General features: G+C 32.6%; 5 protein-coding genes across 5 annotated transcripts; 1 reads left to right on the forward strand and 4 right to left on the reverse strand.

Annotated features, from left to right (window-relative positions):
* The first annotated feature begins 2,454 nt into the window (after positions 1 to 2,454).
* Positions 2,455 to 4,004, forward strand: LOC18041149 (probable indole-3-pyruvate monooxygenase YUCCA11). Its single transcript, XM_006434278.1, has 4 exons — positions 2,455 to 3,066; positions 3,256 to 3,489; positions 3,595 to 3,717; positions 3,825 to 4,004. The coding sequence occupies exons 1-4, from the start codon at positions 2,455 to 2,457 to the stop codon at positions 4,002 to 4,004; spliced, it is 1,149 nt and encodes a 382-aa protein (XP_006434341.1).
* Positions 4,005 to 5,626: 1,622 nt separating this feature from the next.
* Positions 5,627 to 7,028, reverse strand: LOC18041150. Its single transcript, XM_006434279.2, has one exon. It carries the CDS (start codon positions 6,935 to 6,937, stop codon positions 5,921 to 5,923), a length of 1,017 nt encoding a protein of 338 aa, XP_006434342.1. The 5' UTR covers positions 6,938 to 7,028; the 3' UTR covers positions 5,627 to 5,920.
* Positions 7,029 to 10,980: 3,952 nt separating this feature from the next.
* Positions 10,981 to 12,000, reverse strand: LOC18041135 (basic blue protein). Its single transcript, XM_006434281.2, has 2 exons — positions 11,489 to 12,000; positions 10,981 to 11,364 (listed from the first exon to the last, which is right to left on the reverse strand). Exons 1-2 carry the CDS (start codon positions 11,670 to 11,672, stop codon positions 11,165 to 11,167), a joined length of 384 nt encoding a protein of 127 aa, XP_006434344.1. The 5' UTR covers positions 11,673 to 12,000; the 3' UTR covers positions 10,981 to 11,164.
* Positions 12,001 to 12,779: 779 nt separating this feature from the next.
* LOC18041136 (carboxyvinyl-carboxyphosphonate phosphorylmutase, chloroplastic) lies at positions 12,780 to 15,602 on the reverse strand. The gene is given in 7 exon segments (XM_024183847.1): positions 12,780 to 13,027; positions 13,030 to 13,144; positions 14,325 to 14,480; positions 14,678 to 14,697; positions 14,831 to 14,855; positions 15,243 to 15,325; positions 15,563 to 15,602. Coding segments are annotated over 7 exon segments (687 nt in total).
* A 5,208-nt stretch (positions 15,603 to 20,810) lies between these two features.
* LOC18041137 (transcription factor MYB115) lies at positions 20,811 to 22,333 on the reverse strand. The gene is made up of 2 exons (XM_006434283.2): positions 22,034 to 22,333; positions 20,811 to 21,883 (listed from the first exon to the last, which is right to left on the reverse strand). Exons 1-2 carry the CDS (start codon positions 22,200 to 22,202, stop codon positions 21,057 to 21,059), a joined length of 996 nt encoding a protein of 331 aa, XP_006434346.1. The 5' UTR covers positions 22,203 to 22,333; the 3' UTR covers positions 20,811 to 21,056.
* Positions 22,334 to 22,844: the final 511 nt, after the last annotated feature.

Raw genomic sequence — 22,844 nt, forward strand, 5'->3', positions numbered from 1 at the left:
TAGTTTTAGGTTTATATAACACATATGATGTGTTATTAAAGGTAAAGCTTATTCTTAAAAATTAATTGTGAAAAAAAAATCCTTTTAATGTTTTTCAAATCTATTGTAAGATGAGGCGATTTTACATCCATCTAAACTTCCTCACAGCAACCCCCAAATGATTTTCAAGTATAAGTAAGGAGCAAAGTAATTAATTAATATAAGGATACCATGTTTATTTTGTTTTAGCTTGATTTACATTTGTAGTTAAACCAATTCAATAAAATTTAATCCACTTGCTTTTAGTACAATTTGTTTTGTTTTCAATTAATGAGTTTTTTGTTTGTTTAATTAAAGTAAATGAATAAACTGTTTTTTCACTAAATTTTTGTAGAAACAATTTTAGTTGTTTTAATAATTAATAGTCTTATATTAATTTACTTGTTTTAACTTTCACTAATGTAATTTACAAAAAATTTATGTTTATCATGGCATTGATGTCGTAATTTTGAACTACAACATTATAGAATTTTCCCCTATTATGTAGGTTACATTTGCAGCTAAAATATCAAAATAAGTTTCCTATATCTTCTCTCCAATTTAATTATAAACCCAAAAAATAAGTTTATCTTTAAGCAAAGTCTCATTGATTAATTTTGTCAAAATACAATGAGTAAAGCTATTGGCACCCTCAAATATCCTTTAAAAACCCCTATTATAAGTACACACCATTAAACAATGTTAGAAATTTTATATTTATTATTAACACCCACTTTAATTCAAAAACTGCTCTTCTTCTAAATTTGATTTTCTCTCCAACACCCAACAATAAACATCAGCAATATTTCTGCTGCCTATCTCATTTCATGCTTTTGGTCCCTATCTCATTTCATGCTTTTGGTCCCTCACTCATGCAATTTCCTGTCCATCTCTTGACTTCTTCTTCATTTGCAATTTTGCTACTTGATAAACTATTTTAGTCCCACTCCTTGAATTATGTTAAGCCATTGGACAGTCCTAAGGGTTTTCAACAAAAGATTGTTGCTTGTATAACACTTTATTTTGGCTTTCTAGATGTGTAAAACTCAAAACAATTCATTACTATTTGGAATGGGATTGATGATGCCAAGAAATCGTAACCAATTGAAAATTGTACTTATGCGGAGTGTGGCACCATTTGAATTTTAGAGAGAAAAATATAGTTGATACATTTGTCCTTAAATGTAATTGTAGAAAATAGGGGTTTTATAAGTTCAATAAGGGGTTGCCAATAGCTCCACTCAAATACAATAAAGTTTCTCTATAATCATAATATTGAGACCATATTAATTTTATTATTATGTGGAGATTATAACTCAATGGAGGTGTAGTTACAAAGAATATTGATTTGACTTAATTATTCTTAGTGTAGGTAATATAGATGTGAAGTAATCACTAAATTAATAATTAATTAGTGGATAATGTCAAATCTAATTTACAGATATTGTTAAAGAGATAGATATAATTTTAAAAAACTAGCATATATTTTTTACAATATATGAGTATTAATTGTTACTATGTGGAGGCAAATTCCTAAAGACGGGATTTAGAATATTTATAACTTATTATAATGTGAAATTTATTCTTATTATAATTGTTTCAAATTGGGACAAAAAATTTTTACGACTATATGGAGGTTATTCCTTTATAAAATATCATTATGGACAGGTTTTACTATAAAAAGAGAAAAGATATTAGGTTTAATTTCTATCTATTTATAATTTTTTATTCCGCTAAATTATTTCATGTTTGACCTTGGTAGTTTTGAAGTCCAAATTCTTCCTTATTTGTTTAGCGTGACCCACGGCCACCAACAAATTAACATGTAGATCGGTCTGAAGAGGATGTAGCATTTTTATTATGTCTCTAATTATGTGACATATGGACTATATTGAGATATCTTATACAATCGTTAAGGAATATGTGATTAAAGAATACTGAGATAATTCTTCCTCTGATATATCGTTATCCCAATATCCATAAAAATCCTTCTCATCAATTTGTTAGTCATTGCCTATCCATACATGCTAGAATGAAATATGAAGTTTGTTTGTTAATATCATCAAAAGTCAAAACACAAGTGGCCTGTATCATTCGAACATTTGGACAGTCAGTATTCATAAGTACACTATACACGGATTTTGTCATTATAATGAGATCTACAATTGTTTATACCATTCAATACACCATCAACTTAGAAAAGAATTGACTCAATACGCATAATCTACTTACAAATGAATCGGGATTCTCTACTGATGATCTGAAAGAGAATGTAACTCAAAAGAAGTTAATTTTGACTATATACATATAAAAGTAATGCGTATGTGCTGACATTTGGCATCATAATGCATTACAAAATTCACCTTACACGCTATAAAATGGTGTTATCATCACCACCGTTCACTCATTAGCAATATAGTTTCTCCTACGAAGCTAATGGAAGAAGTACCTGTAGTCATTGTAGGTGCAGGCCCTGCTGGTCTAGCAACCTCTGCTTGTCTAAACAACCTCTCAGTCCCCAACATAATCTTAGAAAGAGAGGATTGCAGCGCCTCTTTGTGGAAGAAGAGAGCATATGATCGCATGAAGCTGCACCTTGCCAAGCAGTTTTGCGAGCTTCCTCATATGCCATTTCCTTCTCGCACACCAACTTTTGTCCCTAGAATATCCTTTATCAATTATGTAGATAACTATGTGTCCCAAATGGGAATAAACCCCAGGTACCACAGGTCTGTAGAATCTGCGAGCTACGATGAAAATGCGAAAGCATGGATCATTGTGGCCAAGAATACAGCCTTGGACGCATATGAAGAGTATGTTGCGCGATATCTTGTGGTAGCAACTGGTGAAAACGGTCAAGGGTTGATTCCGGAGGTGCCAGGGCTGGGTAGCTTTGAAGGGGAATACATGCACTCAAGCAAATATGAGAACGGTGGCAAATTCATTAGCAAAAATGTTTTGGTTGTCGGCTGTGGCAATTCAGGCATGGAGATTGCTTATGATCTCTCAAGCTGCGGTGCATGCACGTCAATTGTTGTTCGTGGCCCGGTAACTCTCTCTCTCTCTCTCTCTCTATCTATAACTAGGGTTTTAGTAAAAAATATGTACATTCATACTAAATGTTACTCGAGGATATGGCTATGATAAAACGAGGATATGGATGTAATTTGCGTATGTTAGACTTAAAACCTGAAATGTTAAATTCGTATAACCCGCTCTTTCGTTTATCTTGTTCAGGTACATGTTCTCACTAGGGAAATTGTATTTGCTGGAATGCTCCTGCTGAAATTCCTCCCATGCAAATTGGTGGACTTTATCGTTGTGATGCTTAGCAAAATGAAGTTTGGGAATCTCTTCAAGTACGGGTTAGAAAGACCAAAAAAGGGACCGTTTCATTTCAAAGCAATTACTGGTCAAACCCCAACTATGGACGTTGGTGCCATGGACAAGATTCGAAAAGGAGAAATCCAAGTATTTATTTATTTTTTCCCTTACAAATTAATGTTTCTTCACATTTACATGATGGCTAATTCTTTCATGCAATAATTGTGATGGTTATTGCAAAAAATATGGCAGGTTTTTCCTTCTATAACGAGTATAAATAGAAACAAAGTGGAGTTCGAAAATGGCAAGATCGAAGAATTTGAGGCTATTATCTTTGCTACTGGCTATAAAAGTACTGTGCGCAACTGGCTTAAGGTACAATAATTTTTTCTTGTCAATTACAATATACCTAAGTTTCATAAATTGATTGAAAATATTTCAACTATGTCTAATGCATCTTGATTATCTTCTAAATCAAGCAGGATGACAAAGATTTTTTCGATGAATATGGTATGCCAAAAAGAAATTGCCCAAATCATTGGAAAGGGGAGAATGGCCTTTATTGTGCTGGATTCTCAAGAACAGGATTGCATGGGATTTCAATTGATGCAAAGAATATAGCAAATGACATCAATTTGGCTTTGACTGATCACCAAGTTTAAGGTTTATCAATAAGATTGTAAACGATCTTGTGTGTTCTAGATAGTCTCTGTGCTAAATCATGGTCACATGCTATGTGTTAATGCAACAATCATGTAACTAGAAACCAACAATCCGGCTTTGCTGATTCCTTTTGCTTTCTCAATGTTCCTGTATGGTTCATCATATCATAATAAAAATAATAGACTTTACTTTATGGAAGCCTCTTTATTATTGAATTTTTCTCTTTCATAGTTGTCTATAATTTTGATTCGAAACGTAACAGAAGTTTCACATAAATCTCTTAAGTCCTCCCCAAATCCCATGATAATTTTTTTTTTCAATTAGGTCCTCTTTGGCCAAATTTTGACCGATAAATCAAATTATTGATGTTTTCATTTATATCTCTCCCTCTTTGGGAAATAATTGACAGCAACACGCGTATCATCAATATCTATTTATTAAAATACATTTTTTTTTCCAGTTTATTTGGGGTGGATTGATTGAGTCATCGAGAGATCGAAACCATTCAAGTAAATCTTGCTTACGTAATGTTGTTTTCAATTTTCATAGGCTTTTTAATGTTACCCATGGCTTAGTAATGATTTTATTTTGCGAGATAATAATTGCTATTTAGGATCCGTTTGGGATTGAAGTTGACAGCTGAAATTTTTATAGTACTAAAGTGTTTGGTAAATATTAGTTGTTGTAGTTTGAAAGTTATATTAATATGATTTTTTACTTGTATGATGGAAAATCTATTATATATTTAATAATGTTGTCAAAATTATTATTTACAATTTATATTTACTATATATTATTAATTTTATTTCATAGTTACAGTTTTTTTCATAACAACTGTAACTTAAAAATTATAGCATCTCAATTACAAACAGGACCTTGGCAATATACAGTTTAACAAAGGAATTTATTTTTTTATTTATAAATGTTTGTTATTTCATTTAGAAGGCATGCTATTGTGAAAAGTTATAGAAAGGATTTACTTAATTATGCTTTGCTTTAAGATTAAAAAAGAAATTAATAATTAAAAAACCACGAAAATTAGATGTTGGAATCGTACGTAAGATATAACTGATAGGTATATGCTTTGTCTTTTAAAATTTATGGGTCATTGTTCTTATCGTTTTCAATTCTCGAGCAATCCGATCAGCTTATATACGTTTCCTCTCGTATGCTCGCACGAGTGTTGCCACATAAACTAATGGAAATGACAAAAACTACGTGTTAGCATTAATATCTGCCCTACACTACTGAAATAAATATTGTGTAATATAGAATAGTAATAATATAGGGAGAAAAGATAAATATTGAGTTTTTTTTTCCTAATTACACTGGAATCTGTTGATAATTACAATAGAAATTCAAGTAATCTTCTAGGAGGAAGAGAAGATGTCCCAATAAATTGATCAAGTGATTTTTAACCGTTTTTTAAAATTATTTGTGTTTAGATTCCCAAAACGTGAAAAATGAAAAATTAAAGTAAGTAATTTTAGAAAGTGCAAAGACTATTAAATAAAAGGCTCAACCTTTAAGAACTTTCTATATTCAAACGTTTTTATCGGAACATTTCGAATAGAATTATTCTATTCTATTTTTCGAAATTAAGTTCCTATAAAACTCAAGTCCAATCATGAATCAACCCATTGGGTCACAGTGGTGCGTGGGCTTAAATTTTGCCAAAGCACATTTCAGCCACTTAATTGTTGATACATTGTTACCAATTACCATGACAGTAATTGATTTTGCTAAGAGAAAAATTCCACTTGCACATAGAAATCGATTAATAGTAGTATCTCAGCATTATTTGTATATGGTAGTTGATATTCATGGCATAACTTTCTGCTTACACAAAAACTAATGTTACCGCGATTATTATTTGTATTGTGTCGTGCATATCAAATGAATTTACGCAAGTCAATCAAACCTCATAGTGCTCTAGCTGAATATCCTTGGACTTCAACGGAACATATTCCCCTAAATAAACTTCAAGATGATCCGATAGCGCCGATTTGTCGATATTTTCATGGTGATATGATTTGCAGACGAAGTAGATCACAGTCTGAATCACAAGTGCAAACAACATCAACTTGAACAGCAGCAACAAGCAAATAACTCCGAACAAAACCCTAGTCCCCGTCCCAAGCGACCACCCATGAACCACCAGCCTCCAAAAGATCAGTTGAACGGCGAAAAGTGAAATATTCATTATGAAAAGGATCACCGCGGTGACCAACATCTTCCCTTTAATCAACGCTTGACTCTTGATCATGGCTGCGAATCCGCAAGATTCTTCCAACACGGACACAACGCTAGCCAAATGCCATATTACGGACAGATAAAAATGCCCCGCTACGTAGAAAACTAATATGACATAAAGAATTGAGAGCATGAATTTTATATCCCCGCCAGCTGTTAAAATCCCCCATAAGACGACCCACAAGCTGACTACCACGATTGCAGCGAAGTTGTACAGGAAGTATGCGAGAAAGGTACACAAAAATGTGACCATTAGCCTCTTCCAAACTTTTGGCACCACGCTCATGACCTTCTTGAAAGAAACATCTTTGCCGGTGTAAACACACGCAACGGTGTAAACAACAGCCGAGGTTGATAATAGAGATAAGACTAGGTAGAAGGTTAAGTAAGCGACTTTAAAGAACCAATACAAGGTTCGGTCTTCGGAGATGACGTCGGTGAGTTTGTTGAATCTAGCGGAGCCGGCTGGAGTAAAGTGCCGTTCCATCTTGTCGTGGACGACTTTCCTGTGAAGGAGATCCGTCAGTTCAACGTGGGCAAGGAAGATGAATGATAGAGGCAGGATTAAGGCTAGCGTGATTTTGCTGAAGATTCGTCTCCATGTGATGATGACCTTGCAGGCTTCTCTGTATATCCCAAAGATGCCTAAAAATTGCATCTCTTCTTGTTCTCTATCCATAGTGTTTCTGAATTTTTTTTCGTGATCAATGGGTATTTTGTTGCACGAAAATAGAAGCGAATAAGAATGGAGGAGGAGATGGATGGATATAGGATATTAATTTGGACGTTGATGATATCAATAGAAACACGGATATCCAAATAAACCAGCCAAGTCAACGCAATTACTTTTTTCCAAGGGAAGGACGTGGAGAAAAAGTGAGGGCTATTTTCGGAAGTTCAATTTTTTTTTTTTGTTTGATCTTTTAGACGGACGGCAAAGACTAGGTCATTGCTTCGCGTTGCTAATCGGGTCGTGCACGCCGAGGCAAATATTCGCTTTCTCAAAGTCTTTGTTTGAATCGAGTGGAGTCAACACGCTCCTATTTCTCTATCCTCGAAGTTTCCTTTACGTTGATCAATGGAAAACTTGACCATTGGATGCTGCTCCGAAAAGTCATCTATGCACTAAATTCTTTGAAAGGCTAATTTTTTTTTTTTCCCCCCTTTCCTCTTCCTAGAACTCTTATAAGAATTATATGTCCTATTTAATTAGTATGAAAATTTCTATACCTACTACAATTAATAGTACAGATAGCATTAATAAAATGACAAAAATTTTCGTCTCATTTAAATGACGTACTAAACAAAGCTTACGTTTCGTCTCACAAAAAATTCTACTATCGTAATATAATTGTGTAAAAAAAATTATTCACTAAAGTTGCAGCTCTTGCGAGATATATTTGAATTTTGATTAGATCCTTGATTTGCATATATATTTTCTAGTTAAAGATTAACACGGCCACAAGATTTCGGAAAATACTTGAAAATACATTCTTCGTGCTGCACAATCAGATTAAACCTTGTGAAAAAATAAAAAAAAAATAAAATTAACTATAGTCTCTAGTATCCACTAGCCATTTTTTTAGATTAACATCATAAATCATTGTAATTATATTAAATATTAATCATACCAACTTCAGATATATAATTATAATCTCATATGTCTATTAAGGGCAGTCCATATCATCACTCAGAGAAATTTTAGAATTCACTAATGATGTGTTTAGGCTGGAATGTGAATGGAGAATGAAAATAAGAATAAGTTGTTTACTTAAACTATAGGAATCCAAATTGGAAAAAGTCATTTTATCTTAAAATTGGAGTTGGAATGAGTTAGATTATAACAAATTACCAAAAAATACTTAATGAATGGTTGTTGAAATTATTATTTTGTATTTTAATTATGGTGATTATTTATTCAAAATTTGTTAAGATTAGTAATAATTGTTGTTAATAATATATTAATTAATTGTAGAAATCTTTATCAATAATAATAATAACAAACATCACTTTATTAATTAATTATAATAATTTTTATCATCAATAATAATAATAATAAATAAAAACATTAATCACTACTTATTATTATTTTTATCATTAATAATAATAATAATTGAAAATATATAAATTAATTAGAATAGTTATATTAATTAATTATGATAATATATAATATACTAATTATGAACGCACCATAAAAGTATTACGAACAACTTACGAGCTCCAACCAGTGAGGAAATTTATCATCCCTACCCGTATCAAGCCTGAGAAAAGTCTGACACAAAGACCCTCTTGCTGCAGTAGTATTTAAAATCAAAATACTACTGGGTTGAAGTTAAAATATTCCTATTAAAACGGGGATTGGGCAAATTACCCATTTGAAAATGGTGATGCCAGATGCGTGGGTTAAATTAAATGGTACGCTATGTCTCCCCAAGTACTAAACAGAAGTTGATGAAGTTCTAAATTTAATGAATAACAAGTTTACTAGACAGACAAGGATTATTTTCTAATATTTTTTTCCCCCTTCTAATCCCTCCTAAAGAATAGGAGAGAATCCTAATCATTGCTAAACAACAAGAGTGCAAGAGAAATTTTATGACTTTCTTCTTCTAAATCAATTAATGTCAATCTCAGTTACTACTTACTAGACTACCAAAAAAAAAAAAGAAGACAATCTCCAGATATCTATAGATCTCTTGCCATGGCAGAGCGAAGAGGAAAATTGTTCACGGCAGTTCTTTTGTTACTGCAAATATTGATGGAGAATCGTATAAGAAATTTTACTCTATGTTCTAATACATATTTACTATCCTAAAAATTTATTACAACAAAATTACTATATTTTTTAGAAGCATTGGATAAAATTTTTTAATTATAACTTAATGCTAACTCAATTTTCTCCTCATTCATATGAGCAAGGTTTGAATTTCAAACCTTTTGATTCCACACTAACGAATTAAACTAGTTATCATCCAAAAGAAACATTAGATTAGTTAATTGTATATATTTTTGTTGCATCGATGATTCTCAAACTGAATTATTAGAACGAAACTACACATCAAGTGATGAATCTCAATTACAAAGCCTACAGAAAGAATTAATCTTACAAAACAAATCCCTAGCAAAAATTAATTAACAATATGGTCGTTATCATATGACTTAGGGTTGGTTCGTGATTGAGGTGCTGTGATCAATCTGATCCGGTGGTCGTGCAAGGCAGCGTGAACCGGCACGTTGGGCAGTTGTTGCCTGTCACAAGCCACTTGAGGATGCAATGCCGGTGATGAACATGCGAGCATTGCAAGCTAATAACTTCATCTCCTTCCGAGAACTCTTCTAAACAAATAACACACCGTTCTTGTCCAAAAACCAAACCCGAACCTTCTTCAAGAATCGCTATCTCCCATGTTTCAATCACTCGCACAACTTCAAGTTGCACTCCGACTGCGACCAAGCTACACTCCGGGTCGTAGGGAGTGGCGTGAGCCGCCGCTTTTGCTTCATCAAGAATCGTTTTCATCAAAATTTCTTGAGCGCATTCCCCTAGCCCTTGAGTACTTAACAAGTTGGCACGCAAGTCCTCAAGAAATGAATCTTGATCACTATCTTCGAAGAATATTTCATGAAGCTTCAAATGAAACATGTGTTCTTGAGCATTCAAGGGAATCCTGACTCGGAGCTGTGGATGTATGAGCTCATCCGTGTTGAAGATTTGGATTATGAAGTAAAAACCTGGAGACAAATTTCGGTCCTGATCGGGTATGTAATCATTGGACAAATGCACAACTTTCAGGTGGGCATTATACCATTGAGCAGCATCCATGACAAAACGAGAGAGCTTTTGGCAAAATCCTTTATTTTGTAATATATTCATTGCAAATATATATATATATATATATATGGATTGTGCTTACTGAAAAAGGAAACCTGGCAGCGGAAGGAATAAGAGTTTTCTTAAACTTGGGTCTCACGCAGAAATTTCCAGTTAAGCCCTTTTTAACATTTAAATTTCAAGTAGATAATACTGACTAAATATTTTGATTAAATTCTTTTATGTAGATGTAAAATTATTAATAGGGTTTATTTATTTGAATTTTATGAATATAGTATTTATGTTTCACTTTATTTTTATTAATTTTAGGAGAACTTTTTGATTATGAGTCGATATCGAGTCCTCGCCGAATGGTCACAGGCGTACAAGTACTGAGCACTTGCACTACTCTCCTCTGTTCCCCTCATTTAGCATTTAAAAATTAAAAAAAAAATAGTTTTTTTATTTCCTAAAATATCTCTTAAAAAAATTAAAGATACTATTTAAAGGAAAATATCCTAAATTTTGGCATATATATAAAAAAAATTAATAATGAAATTATATTGTTTATTTTTATTATTATAAATCGTTAGGTTTAGCCTTAGTTAAAAGGTAAATTCTAAAAAAATAATAATTAAAGGATAAGACTATTTACACTGTAAAAATTTCTGTAAGAATTAAGAAAAAAAATTCAAAATTCCAAAAAAAAAAATCCTAATTCGAAATCATTGTTCTCTTCCATGCTTCACCTACCATCAAACCCACCTGGTCCAATTTCACTTATTATCAAGTATCGCTTTGGTCCAATTTCGATTCATTACTTCATTGTAGGCTCTGATCAACCCACTTGTAATAGTAGCCACATCTAAGAGAAAACAAATTCTCAAATATTTAATACAAATTAAAAATCATTCATAAGAAAAATCTTATCAGGAGCTACAAAGGAACATAAACAAGCAGTAGCAGCATACAATAGGTTTGACAAGACAAGAAAAATCTTATAATTGAGCAAGGAATACGTAAAAGCTAATTAATAGTTATTAGCTAGAGAGAGTTTTTCCTTAGGCCGTGCTAATTAACTCATCTCACAATTTATTACATGGCATTAATAGCAATCTTCATGCCAGATCCACAGTGCCCAGCAGAGTTGCAAATGAAGAAGTTCTGCCCCCTCACCAACTTTATGCGATCCTTCCCTGAGCTGTACACTTTTGCCCCTCCCGGAGCTGTGCAGCTGCGGTAACCTGCTCTGTTCACGGCTACCACATTGTGGAGCGTTGGATCGTAATTGAAGACTGGAACATGCATTCAATATACATTTAATATAGTGTACATCCATAATATGCTATCAAACGTGCTTCAAATCTTGAAAATTTAACTTGCAGGACAAATCCGAATGCGGTGACAAACTAAACTTACCGAGAGTGTCTCCAGCTTTGAAGCGCTTCCCTTTCGCCCAACTAGCCATATTGAAACTCCAACCACCAGAGTCTCCAACAGTGTAGGTTGTTGCATCAACAATTTCGATGTAAACCAGCAGCAGGCAAATTAGAAGTGCAGCCATGATAGTGGCACATCTAGCACTGCCTCTTCCCTGGGACATTCTCTAAGCAGAAAGTTAACTAAATTACCTAGCTAGCTGAGAGTGAGAGAACTTAAATGTTCTAGACTCAAGAGTGTTATGTGCAAAACTAAGGGGGTCTATGAATGATTTTATAACGTGGAAAAGCAGAGAGTAATTCCTATTGTTCGACAAAATGTGATCAGTCTAAAGAAAATAATGCTGATTTTGATCTCTAAAGGGTATTTTATTTTATTAAAGTTGAAGCCAACAACCCCACAATAATCACTACCTAGAACTTTATGCTGTTGATGAGATGAGAAATGGGCAAAAACAGGATAACTTTGCTGAGTGGTGTTTGAAGAGTAAGTTTGGGGCTACCACAAGTGGAGTGACTGCCAAAATTTTTATCGAGTGTTTTGAAAGGGAAAGTTGAGCTAGTGCTACGTAAAGTGTGCCCGCCACCTGCGCGGTATGGCTCACAAGTGCCATAGTCAGTTCGCCCGTGAACTCTTTATTTGGACTATATTGGTTTTGCTTACGTTTTAGGCAAATTATAGATGTAGAAACCTGATGATCCGTGAACTTTGTGGTCCTGCATTAGTTAGGGGTTCCAATGTCTGAGCCAAAGGGGGCATAAATCTCCATACCATACCCCCTCGTAAGCATGAAAACGGAGAGAAGTTAACCGAACAGATGATTTGCTGACAGAAGTGATACGTGAGACGTAAATTAAAGAGGCTATATTTGTCTCAAGTATAAAAATACTATAATTTAGATAATATAAAGGTTCTATTTGAGACAGAGGTAGTATAGAAACACCCAGGGTTTATCTTATTCTTTTGTGAATGATTAAGAGTAGTTACACAAGAGAAAATTATGAGCGGCAATGAATTTACATTTCAATTTGACTTGTTTGCAGAGGAAAAGGGCAGCCATACATTACGGTTGAACAAGCAGTAGTCAGCACAATCATAGAGACAAGACGTGATCATCAGTCAATAAAAATCAAAGGCTGGCCAGGAATTCTAAGCTTCCAACCCAAAGACAGGAAATTTATTTGTGCAAAATGATCCATATCTTTTTTTGTTTGACCTTGCATGCTGCTTCATTAAAGAAGTGAATGTTAGGTTACCTTCCTCTTCTCTATCAATATTTTTTCTCGACGGCCTTCTTAAAATTTGAATATCTTCCTTCAATCTCAAACCAAGACTCCAAGTTAACCAACTGATTGAATTCCTCAAAGGTGCCCATCTTTTCAAGATGGTCTCTAGTAGTTCCACTCTCCTTCAGTGTCTTAAGAACATCAACTAAAGCACGAGCTGATGCATACAGTGCTGTCAGTGGGTGCACAGTCAGATGAAAGCCCATAGCTTTCAGCTCCTCAGGGGTGTGCAAGGTGTGACCCCACCTTCAAGCATATTACAAACTCTGTACCCCTTTGTCTGACACCCAATTTGCTTAAGCTCATTGTCATTCCTTGGTGCTTCCACAAAGCTAGCATCAGCTCTGGCCTGCACAACCCATCCCCATCCAAATTATAAAAGAGCTTGTAACCTTACCATTGTCAAACAGTCTGGCTCAAACATTTATTTCCTAATTACTCCAAACATGTAACCACACATCAGAGCAACAAAAAATTTAAACACTGCATATGTACAGGAAAATGTTGAAGCAGGGTATCACAGGCAAATTTGCAGGGTTCTTAAGGAGACCTTCTTCAACGTGTTATTAGCATGAAACGCTTTCTCCATTTTTCCCCTCAATGACATAGCGGCAAGCTAGTTTATAGTTTATTGATCAGTGTATATTTAAAATCTTGAAAAAAAAATAATAATTAACCTTGGCTGAATTATGTACAATTTCTTTAAGTTATAGAACCGTGCCAGGTCATCTGAAGATAAGCATGCTCACAAGTAGTTTATTATTTCAGGACCATGGAAGAGGAAAGATCGGGACGCATTTCATTTGAATAAACCAATCTTTAGCTTAAGAGTTTTGATGTCAGAATCCTTTGTATTTCACAGCTTTCACATGCTGAACTACATTTATGTTAGAATGAAATGAGTAGTTCCCGGATTGAAAAAATGGTATTCCATGGAGTATACTAGTTAGATACATGCAATTCTATGATGTTCAAAAACAACAGTCAAAACACAATTATATGACTGCAAGATCAAGTGCCTGAAAAACAAAATTTCTTAGTCAAAACTATTGAAAAGATCAAAATTCAAGCTAATAATTGTCTACTTAGCAGGCCCCAAGTTAAATGGTTTTTAGCAACCCTAGTTCCTGTAAGTACATAGTCAAGGAGATGTAGGAAGACACAGCTCTTTGAATAAGCACAGGAAGCTTAGATACAAAAAGTTCTACTGCTACTGCAATAACACGACAGACGAAATCTATCCAAGTGGGCAAACTTTATGAGTTTGTAGGCAGAAGGGAAAATGAGAGATAACGAAAATCAAGCATCTGCAAGCTAAAATCATACATAAGCACAAACTCCAAAGTTGAATCTGTTGCTCCAAAATGAAAATGGAAGACAAGAAACTTGAATCTAGGTGTCAAAAGTATTAGTAAGAATGAACACATATAAACTCAATTGGAATTGGTTACAACAGGCTGACTACAATAAGTCGGTAACATCAAGATTCAAGAACCTTACGACAAAGAATGAGAATGCAAAATGGATACCTCCATGTATAGATTAGCCCTAGCAATGGCATCAGATAAACCTGTTTTTGCTGATGTGGCTCGTGCATCAGTCCGGGCCACGAGAACAAAGTCTGAATCCCCTATTGCATCCCTCGCAGATGCTATTTTGGCAGCATGCTCCTCAGCAGGTATAATCTGAAGCATTGTATAGGGTGGAAAGGTTTCATAGATTCTTTGAAAAATTAGTTGACAGTAAATGATTATATATAACAATTTAAGAGATCTTGCAAAATCAACACCACCTGCTTGGGGTTTCAACTAAGAAACTGGCTACTCTCAGGAAAATCGGTTGAGTTGATCCTATAAAACCAATCAAGGATTCCAGTGAGTACCTGTTTGCCGTGCATATGTCCTAGTTGTGAAAGCACAAGAAGAGAAATAATAAGCAATGTTAGTGATATACCAAACAAAAATCTGAAAAAGGGATCATTATCTATTCCCTGCTCATTCGAATCTAGGATAAAGCAAAAGCTGTGTACTCTTACCACACTTCTTTGGCCAAGCTTGATCCTGAAAGGAAAATATCCCACCATCATTTGATACATATCCTTCTCAGGATATCTGAGTTAATAATATTCATGATGAGGGAGAAACAACATTTAATTCTGAACATGGCAATGACTGAATGATCATGAATGGAGCAAATGTGCCTGGTCTGTAATGCTACAAAAGCTTTGTATATCCCCGGTTTGCAACTAGACATTCTAAATGAGATGAGATTTTGTAAGTAGAAATTTTAGAAGTTTGAACAACATATTCTCAAGTACCAGAGAAACGCACTCAAATTGAGGAATTTCACATAAAACTAGTAAGAAGATCAAAACAAACAAAGCATTTTTCAATTATCAGGGTTTGTCTGAACACCTAAGTTGATGCGAAATAGTGAAGAAGTAGTACCTCAAGAAAGCAACCAGCAGCACCCGCTGCAATCAAGTCTTTGACAGTCCTCTGAACATTAAGAGCATTCCCGCCATCAGTATCTGAAGCATGGAAATAACATAACTGGGATTAAATATTAAATCTCCAATTAAGTGCTTTTCAACTATACAATAGCTATAGACTCAGGGAATGTCTTGTAACCATTGTGCATCAGCTCAACTTTGAAAGCAGAGCAGCTAAAAGCATGTCTGGTAAACACCCACTTTTTACCACGGATTCAACTCCACAAACACAAAAGCAACGGATTAAAAATCGCAGTATGTCAATCCCAAACATACTCTTATTTAGCCAGATTGAAGCCTCAATTTTCCTCTTCATCCATAAAACACAGTGGCTCTAAACTGAACTCCAAGATTTTACACGGTAAGTATTTGAGATTAAGGTATGCGCAATATATATGACTATCATTTTAAATATGCGCAATATTAGTGTTGCAGTTAAGTGGAGGAGTAGCTTTTGCTGCCATCATCATCGTCGGCACTTTCGAGGAGGACGACCGGAGGTGGAGGGAGGTTTTGGGAAGGTTTTTTATTGTAAATTTGTAACTTTAAATTGGAAAAGTGAGTGGAGTTACGCGCCATAACAGCACGTGTAAGAGGTTTTGGAGCAGTACAGGTTTAATCGCGTGCGGAGCTGACCACGTTAAGGCTTTTGTTGGTTGAACCAACGTGTTTTTGATTCACATTCACGATAATCCGTAAATTTTAAAAATTCTAAATTCAATTATTAATTTTTTTCCTTTTCTCTTCTTTTTTTTTACCTTTTCAGTAGACGTATTAAAACAAAATTTTTAAGCTTAATATAAAATTTGAACAATGTAGACAAATTTATAGATACACAGTTATTCAACCTAAAATTAGTTACTCAATTTAAAAGTAAAACTTGCTTTGTAGTCAGGTAGTTTTTAAAAATTTTTATTTAGGGTTGGTTATTTAAGTTCAGAAGTGACAATTCTTTTCGAAAGTTATAGCCAGCCAAATTTTGAAAAAAAAAAAATTAGGGTATATTAGGTATTGTTTTCAAATCACGTTTTCTGTTTTTTGAATTCATAAAACACTAAATACATGTTCAGTAGATCGTTTTTGAAAATGTGAAATTCATTCCACACTTTTAACAAAGGAAATAAGAAAATAATTTTTACTTATTTTTAAATATAGTATTAAGTTTTAAAATGAACAATTTTCTTCCACTATCTTGCAAAATAATAATGATATCAACAACAACAACATTATTATTATTATTATTATTATTATTATTATTATTATTATTATTATTATTATTATTATTATTATTATTATTATTATTATTATTATTATTATTATTATTATTATTCCCAAAAAATCAATTTTCCTCACAATAATCTTTTTTTATATACATTAGAATATTTATGTTTTTATATATTAATTAAATTAAATATGTAGAGTTTATCATTTTTCTTTAAACAAAAAAATTAACAAGAACATCTAATTTATTCTTAAAATTAAAATAATCAAACTAATTAAATAATAAAAATAATTATTCATTACTTAAGTTTAATTTTTCCGAAATTATTCCAATAATAATCCTTTAAAATATTCCTACCGAACGTATTTTACTTTTTTCCATTTTGAAGATTATTTTTTAAAATGATACCGAACACATTTTTAAATTTTAAAAATAAATTTGAATATAACATTTTCATTCTCATTTTTATTTCATGAAAACATCATTTAGAAAACAGTACTGAACAGGGCGTTAGTTTCCCACATTTCATTTTTTTTAATTTAATAATCTATCCCTTTCATATTTAAACTAATATTTAAATCTTAAAATTTAAAACCCAATAACTATATTGTTATTAAAAGATTACTCGCATTTTATCGTAAACCTCCATGCCATCAGGCTTGTTTTAGTGGTAGCTTTTGTTACAAAATTAGATAAGTGTATATATTTCCACAAATATTAGTGGGAGTATATTTTTCTGAATTATTTTCGACTAAACGTATGAATTATATTATAAATGTGAGTAGTTAAATTCCCATTAGGCTTCATATGGTAATATACAGAATGCAGATTGTTAAAAAAAAAAAAAAAGGAAAAAAATTTAAAAATAAGGCTGGTTGTTAAGCACTTGAAGGTGTTATGTGATTTATAACTTAAGGCGTCTTAAGCCACACCCTATTCTTTTTTAATTGTTAAATTTATTGACAAAACATACAAGATAAAAGAAAAGAACAATAGTAAAACCGGAGATAACCAAAAGGCAATAACCACCAAACACACTCGGATCCGGTCTCTGAGTTTTGGGCCTTTTGGCGAGGAAAACGTCGGGCTACCTAAGCCTTTCATTTGAAAAAAAGATGTCATCTGAGTAAGCAAGGGGGGTGAATACTCGATTAGTCTTCATATTTGACTTAAATATTTATTTAGTTTCTATATTTTAAAAAATATATCAAAACACCATTATGATAAAATATTACATCTTTACTCTTATTTTTTACTTCTATTTTACAACTACACCCATGAACAATATTGCTGACATTAATTAATTTATTTAAAATAAGTTAATTAACAAATTAACCAATAAATATCAATGTGAAAAAACTAATATTTTTTGTGCATGTACAATAATCTTACTAATAATTATTCTATAAAAAATTAGTTTACCAAATTATTCCTAAAAGTAAAATTATAATATAAAAGTGTGTGCAAATTGTTACTTTTAAAGGTTAATTTGATAAATTGTCAATTTTTTCTTTTCATTGATATCCTTTTGAATATTATTAAAGGGTATTGTTGTAAAAATAAAGAAAAAAATAAGGGTAGGAGTTAACATATTTAACCGCATGGGTATCTTGAGGTACTTTTTTTAAATATAATGAATAAATGGGTATTTAACTCAAAATATAAGAGTTAAGCGAGCATTTACCCATAACAAAAAAATGAGCCTAATAATCATTGCTTACTCCATTGTATTTGATTATCTATTAATCTAAAACATATATTAATACAGTTGTTATTGCTCATTGTACATAGTTTTTCTCCAAAGAGTAATAGTATTTCAAACGTCAATTAATTTTTCTTGCATCAACATAAAGATGAGTCTATTTACTTCTTCAGTGATAATGCTAGTTACTTATGGCATATTTATAACAGAGATGCAATGTTATACATGATTTTATTTCCTAGGGTTAATTTCCACCCTTAGATTCATAAAAGTATGGTCACAATTTTTTTGGAAGGAATAGATGTTATGTTGTAATTATTTGATTTGATCTTATATATATTATGGATTACCATAAATTATTATAATTATTTTATAATTTACCAGATTAATACATGATTAATTTTAAATATTAAAGAAAATTTTTGACATACTCATTTATTATGTAATTAAATATTATATTAATGAATCTAATTTTGATCTCCTTATTTAATAATATATTACGAACAAATATATATAACCTTAAATTGTGTTATCGTGGCTCGAGACCAACAATTGTGTAACTAACACATTATTAGGGGTTCCCACACTAATATAAACATATATGTATAAGTGGTTTTAGCTCATTGAAGATCACTTTTGTCACTGTCTACACTTGGGCGAGAGTGTGTATAGCCCTCGTCTCTCTCTGGCTCTCGTTTGCTTTGCTTGTCCATATGCAGTGAGTTGAAGCTGTAACTGAAGCTAGTTTTGGAACAGGGCGGCGGGTGTCGAAGAGCTCAATGACAACAACTCATTAATGGCAAATCAAGGTAACCCATTTTCTCTCTTTCATTTGATATGTTTGATTGTTGTCCCATTTGAATTGATGTGTTGTAGCTTTTAAGTTACAGCTGTTGTGGAAAAAAAATTGTAACTATCAAATATAAATTAATAATATGTAGTAAACATAAATTTTAAATAATAATTTTGACAAAATTATTAAAGATATAATAAATTTTTTCATTATACAAGTGAAAAATAATATCAACATAGCTTATAAGCTACAACAATTAGTGTTTACCAAATATTTTAGTACTGTACCTTTTAGTGCTATAATTACCCAACTTCAATCCCAAAACACCCTGTGAAATGCAGGATCATGGGATTTATAGTGAAAGCAATTTAGCATGCTATTCGTCAATTACAGTTTAATTAATAGAAGAAAACAATATAAATATCATTGCTGGATCCTTCTTGGTTCTTTAAATTGAAAACTTTTAACCAATTACCCATATCCGTTAATTAGTCATACAAGTTAATCATTTACGAACTCTTACTCAAACTAAAATATATTAAAATATTGTGGCTATCTAGTTTATTAACCATGAGATGCAATGAATGTCACCTTGGAAGAAAAATTCTGCAAGAAAACCAGGGTTACGTGCAGAAATTAACAAGACAATTCTTGTGCAAGCATTATGCACTTCGCAGACGATTTGTTAAAGAAATGAAGACGGCATCAACAATGGGAAAAATGATCAGATTTAAATATTGATTATCATACGTAAATATCTAATAAGGTTTTTAAGAGCTTGGATGACAAGTTAATTAATGCCGTTGCATCTCATTCACCAACCTAGATTTTATAATCATAATAATTAGTTAATTGTATTTCTTTCTTTCTGCTTCTTTTATTATTGTTATGATTATTATTATTATTTTTTTCATTTCGGGATTTTAATTTAAATATGCATGAATATTGACATGAGGATTTTTTTTGGAAGGCATGACGTGTGAATTGGAATCCCAGACCCAGAGACTCGTTCAAAGCAGCTGTACACCCAAAGACATGCAATTATTCATTGATACATATATTGTCACGTATAGATCTAACTAATACAAAGTTTAACGGCATAACCCATCGGACGAAAATAAATTAAAGTACGTTCAACAATTTTAATTTCACTGCTTGATCGATACTTTGCTTGCTACCATGTTGTTGGCATTTATAAGCCTTTTTCCATACAATTCTAAACCCAAAAACAAGGTAGAATTATTGCCATTGGATTGTATTATATATATGATTGATTATGATTATCATCAATCATATATATTCTTAAACGAAAGATTTTGCTGATAATGACACAATAATTCTAACTAAGTGCTTGCTTACATATCAATTACCATTAAGACTACATAGGTTAACAATCAGTTTTTGTCTCTAGTGATCGAGTTGATGTGTCATTCATGTAGTTCTGATATGAAATCATCAATTTACAATAAATGTGGGAAAACGAATATGACATTCCAGTGAGTTATTATGCCTGTTTTTACTACTTAGCTAATCTGAAAATTTAGAGATGGATATAACACGATAACTTAGGACAGGGCTTCTTTTCATGGACATAATATACGCATAAATCATCATTGATTTGCTACATACATACAGCTGTCATAATGTCACGATTGTTAGTAATTACACTACAAAAATATTAATGGCCTGAGCACATATTGTTTTAACCCTGTCTCACTAATATAAAAGAAGAAGAAGAAGAAGAAGAATTTAAGCTTAAACTATTATTCAGACTCAACCAGTGTTTCAGTTCATATATAGATCAAGAGCATTTCACATAGGAAAGAACTCATATTTATGTGGCACTACATGATTATCTAAAATCTATTTTGCCTATTAATTAGGCATAATCAATCAGAAGACAAACTTATATAACAGCAAATAATTATTATTAATTAAAAGCTAAAATCTTTGGTTTTCTATCAATATATTATATATGACCAAAAAGTGAAGCTAAAGCTAAAGCTAACACTTATAAGAGCAAAATCAGTTAAATAAACAGCTCTTTTGGTAATCAAGAAGTGATACCGACACCGAGGAAATCTATGAAAGGAACTTCTTCATGATGTTTGATAGATTGATCATCTGCTTGAGCTTGTTGTGTACTCAATCTTAAGTTTAAGTGTGATGGCGAGTTATCGGAAAATTTAATCACCTCCTTCTTGATCACTCCATGGCTTTCATAATCATCACCAACTTTAACATACCCAAATGGACTTGGAACAAACCTTCTATAATTTGTAACCCCAAATGAACTAGAACCGCGATAGCTGCCATATGCTGAAGAATTCGGATAACATGATCTATAAGGATGTTGGTCTGAAACTTTTGTGCTAGTATTAAAGAAATCTCCTGCTTCTCTTCTTGACAAATCCACTGAAGAATTATTTGAACTTGTCACGATTGGGGCCGCGCCAAAAGCCCATGTAAGGGAAGAACTAGGAGGTGGTGACACTGCAAAAGTCCTATCATGGTTGGGGTTTCGAAATTCAAAGATTCTACTATTTTGATCAAAGCCAAATTTTGAGCTAAGCATAGCATCTTGGGATCTTGATCTTCTTGCATGAATAAAATTTTGATCAGAAATGATATTTCCTGTGTCTTGATGACTTCTCTTTCCACATAGCTTGGATTGCTCTCTCTGCTTTCTTGCCATTATAACATGCCAATGATTCTTCACAGCATTATCAGTTCTTCCAGGAAATAGTCTTGCAATTAGTGCCCACTTGTTTCCATGAATCCGATGAGCTGCAAGTAGCCTCTCTTCTTCATCTTCTGTAAATGGCCTTCTGTTGATTCTAGGGTCAAGTTGATTAAACCATCTCAATCTGCAACTTTTCCCTTTCCCCCAAGAAAACAAAAGCCGATTATTTTATTAAAATAAAAATCATAATTCTTGATACATGTTCATGCTTATAAAATACGAATCAAGAGTTATGAACCCTAATGATCAGGGTTAATTATATTATTCATAGATTATTATTTAATTACCTGATCTTCCTTGGAGCTTTTCAGCAATAGAATTCCAATTTTGAGCACCATATTGTTCAACAAGTTGCCGGAGTTTTTCATCCTCAGCAGGTCTCCAGTGACCTCGAGGACAAGTACTTGTACTGCTTTTGGTAGCATCATCACTAGAACCAGCTCCTGAATCCTCCATGGATCGCGCTCAATAATATTATTATTGGCGCCGTAGAGCAGCTGAAATTTTCTTGTTCATCAATTCAATAAGCAGCGCAAAAGATGAAGAGAAGATATATAGAGAACATAAGCAGAAGAAGAAAAATGAGCACCAACAGAATAAGAAAGTGGGGTTTGGTTTAGGGTATGGATGGCAAGTCACTTTTATTGATTTTACACGACACATTTTTACCCTAATGTAATAATATTATTTGTACAGAATGAAACTACTAACCTTTCTTGTTATGCTATTGGCCCATGAACTTCTCTATCAAATTCCCAAATGTTTCTTAATTAATTAGTCTTTCTTTCTATCTCGTTACCATTAATTTTGCGCCATGGTATTACGTTAATTCGAACCTTGATATTATTTGGGTACCTTATAGTTTCTATTAAAGGGACAGCTCTCCTAGTGCAAAAGCTTACTATCTTCCTAATTCCTTTCATTAAGAAGGTACCCCATTTATTAATTGGAGTCATCTTCATAAAAAAGGATCAATGTCTATACAAAGGTTGGTGTAACTGCGCATGCTTTAATGCATTTGAGAAACCATAAAATTAAAATTTATATTATTATATAGTTTTTTAGTGTACTTCTACCGTATGAGGAATTCTATTAATG

This window comes from Citrus clementina, unplaced genomic scaffold (assembly GCF_000493195.1).
Source record: "Citrus clementina cultivar Clemenules unplaced genomic scaffold, Citrus_clementina_v1.0 scaffold_5, whole genome shotgun sequence".
Taxonomy (NCBI): Eukaryota; Viridiplantae; Streptophyta; class Magnoliopsida; order Sapindales; family Rutaceae; genus Citrus; species Citrus x clementina.

What these genes read in the sequence shown, in the direction of transcription:
- LOC18041137 (XM_006434283.2), bottom strand. Translation starts at nt 22,202, where the DNA reads ATGGAGGATTCAGGAGCTGGTTCTAGTGATGATGCTACCAAAAGCAGT. An exon ending in AAAGCTCCAAGGAAGATCAG is followed by an intron (nt 21,884 to 22,033) that starts GTAATTAAATAA and finishes CTTGGGGGAAAG; the next exon opens with GGAAAAGTTGCAGATTGAGA.
- LOC18041149 (XM_006434278.1), top strand. Translation starts at nt 2,455, where the DNA reads ATGGAAGAAGTACCTGTAGTCATTGTAGGTGCAGGCCCTGCTGGTCTA. An exon ending in CAATTGTTGTTCGTGGCCCG is followed by an intron (nt 3,067 to 3,255) that starts GTAACTCTCTCT and finishes TATCTTGTTCAG; the next exon opens with GTACATGTTCTCACTAGGGA. An exon ending in CTGTGCGCAACTGGCTTAAG is followed by an intron (nt 3,718 to 3,824) that starts GTACAATAATTT and finishes TAAATCAAGCAG; the next exon opens with GATGACAAAGATTTTTTCGA.
- LOC18041150 (XM_006434279.2), bottom strand. Translation starts at nt 6,937, where the DNA reads ATGGATAGAGAACAAGAAGAGATGCAATTTTTAGGCATCTTTGGGATA.
- LOC18041135 (XM_006434281.2), bottom strand. Translation starts at nt 11,672, where the DNA reads ATGTCCCAGGGAAGAGGCAGTGCTAGATGTGCCACTATCATGGCTGCA. An exon ending in CAAAGCTGGAGACACTCTCG is followed by an intron (nt 11,365 to 11,488) that starts GTAAGTTTAGTT and finishes TGCATGTTCCAG; the next exon opens with TCTTCAATTACGATCCAACG.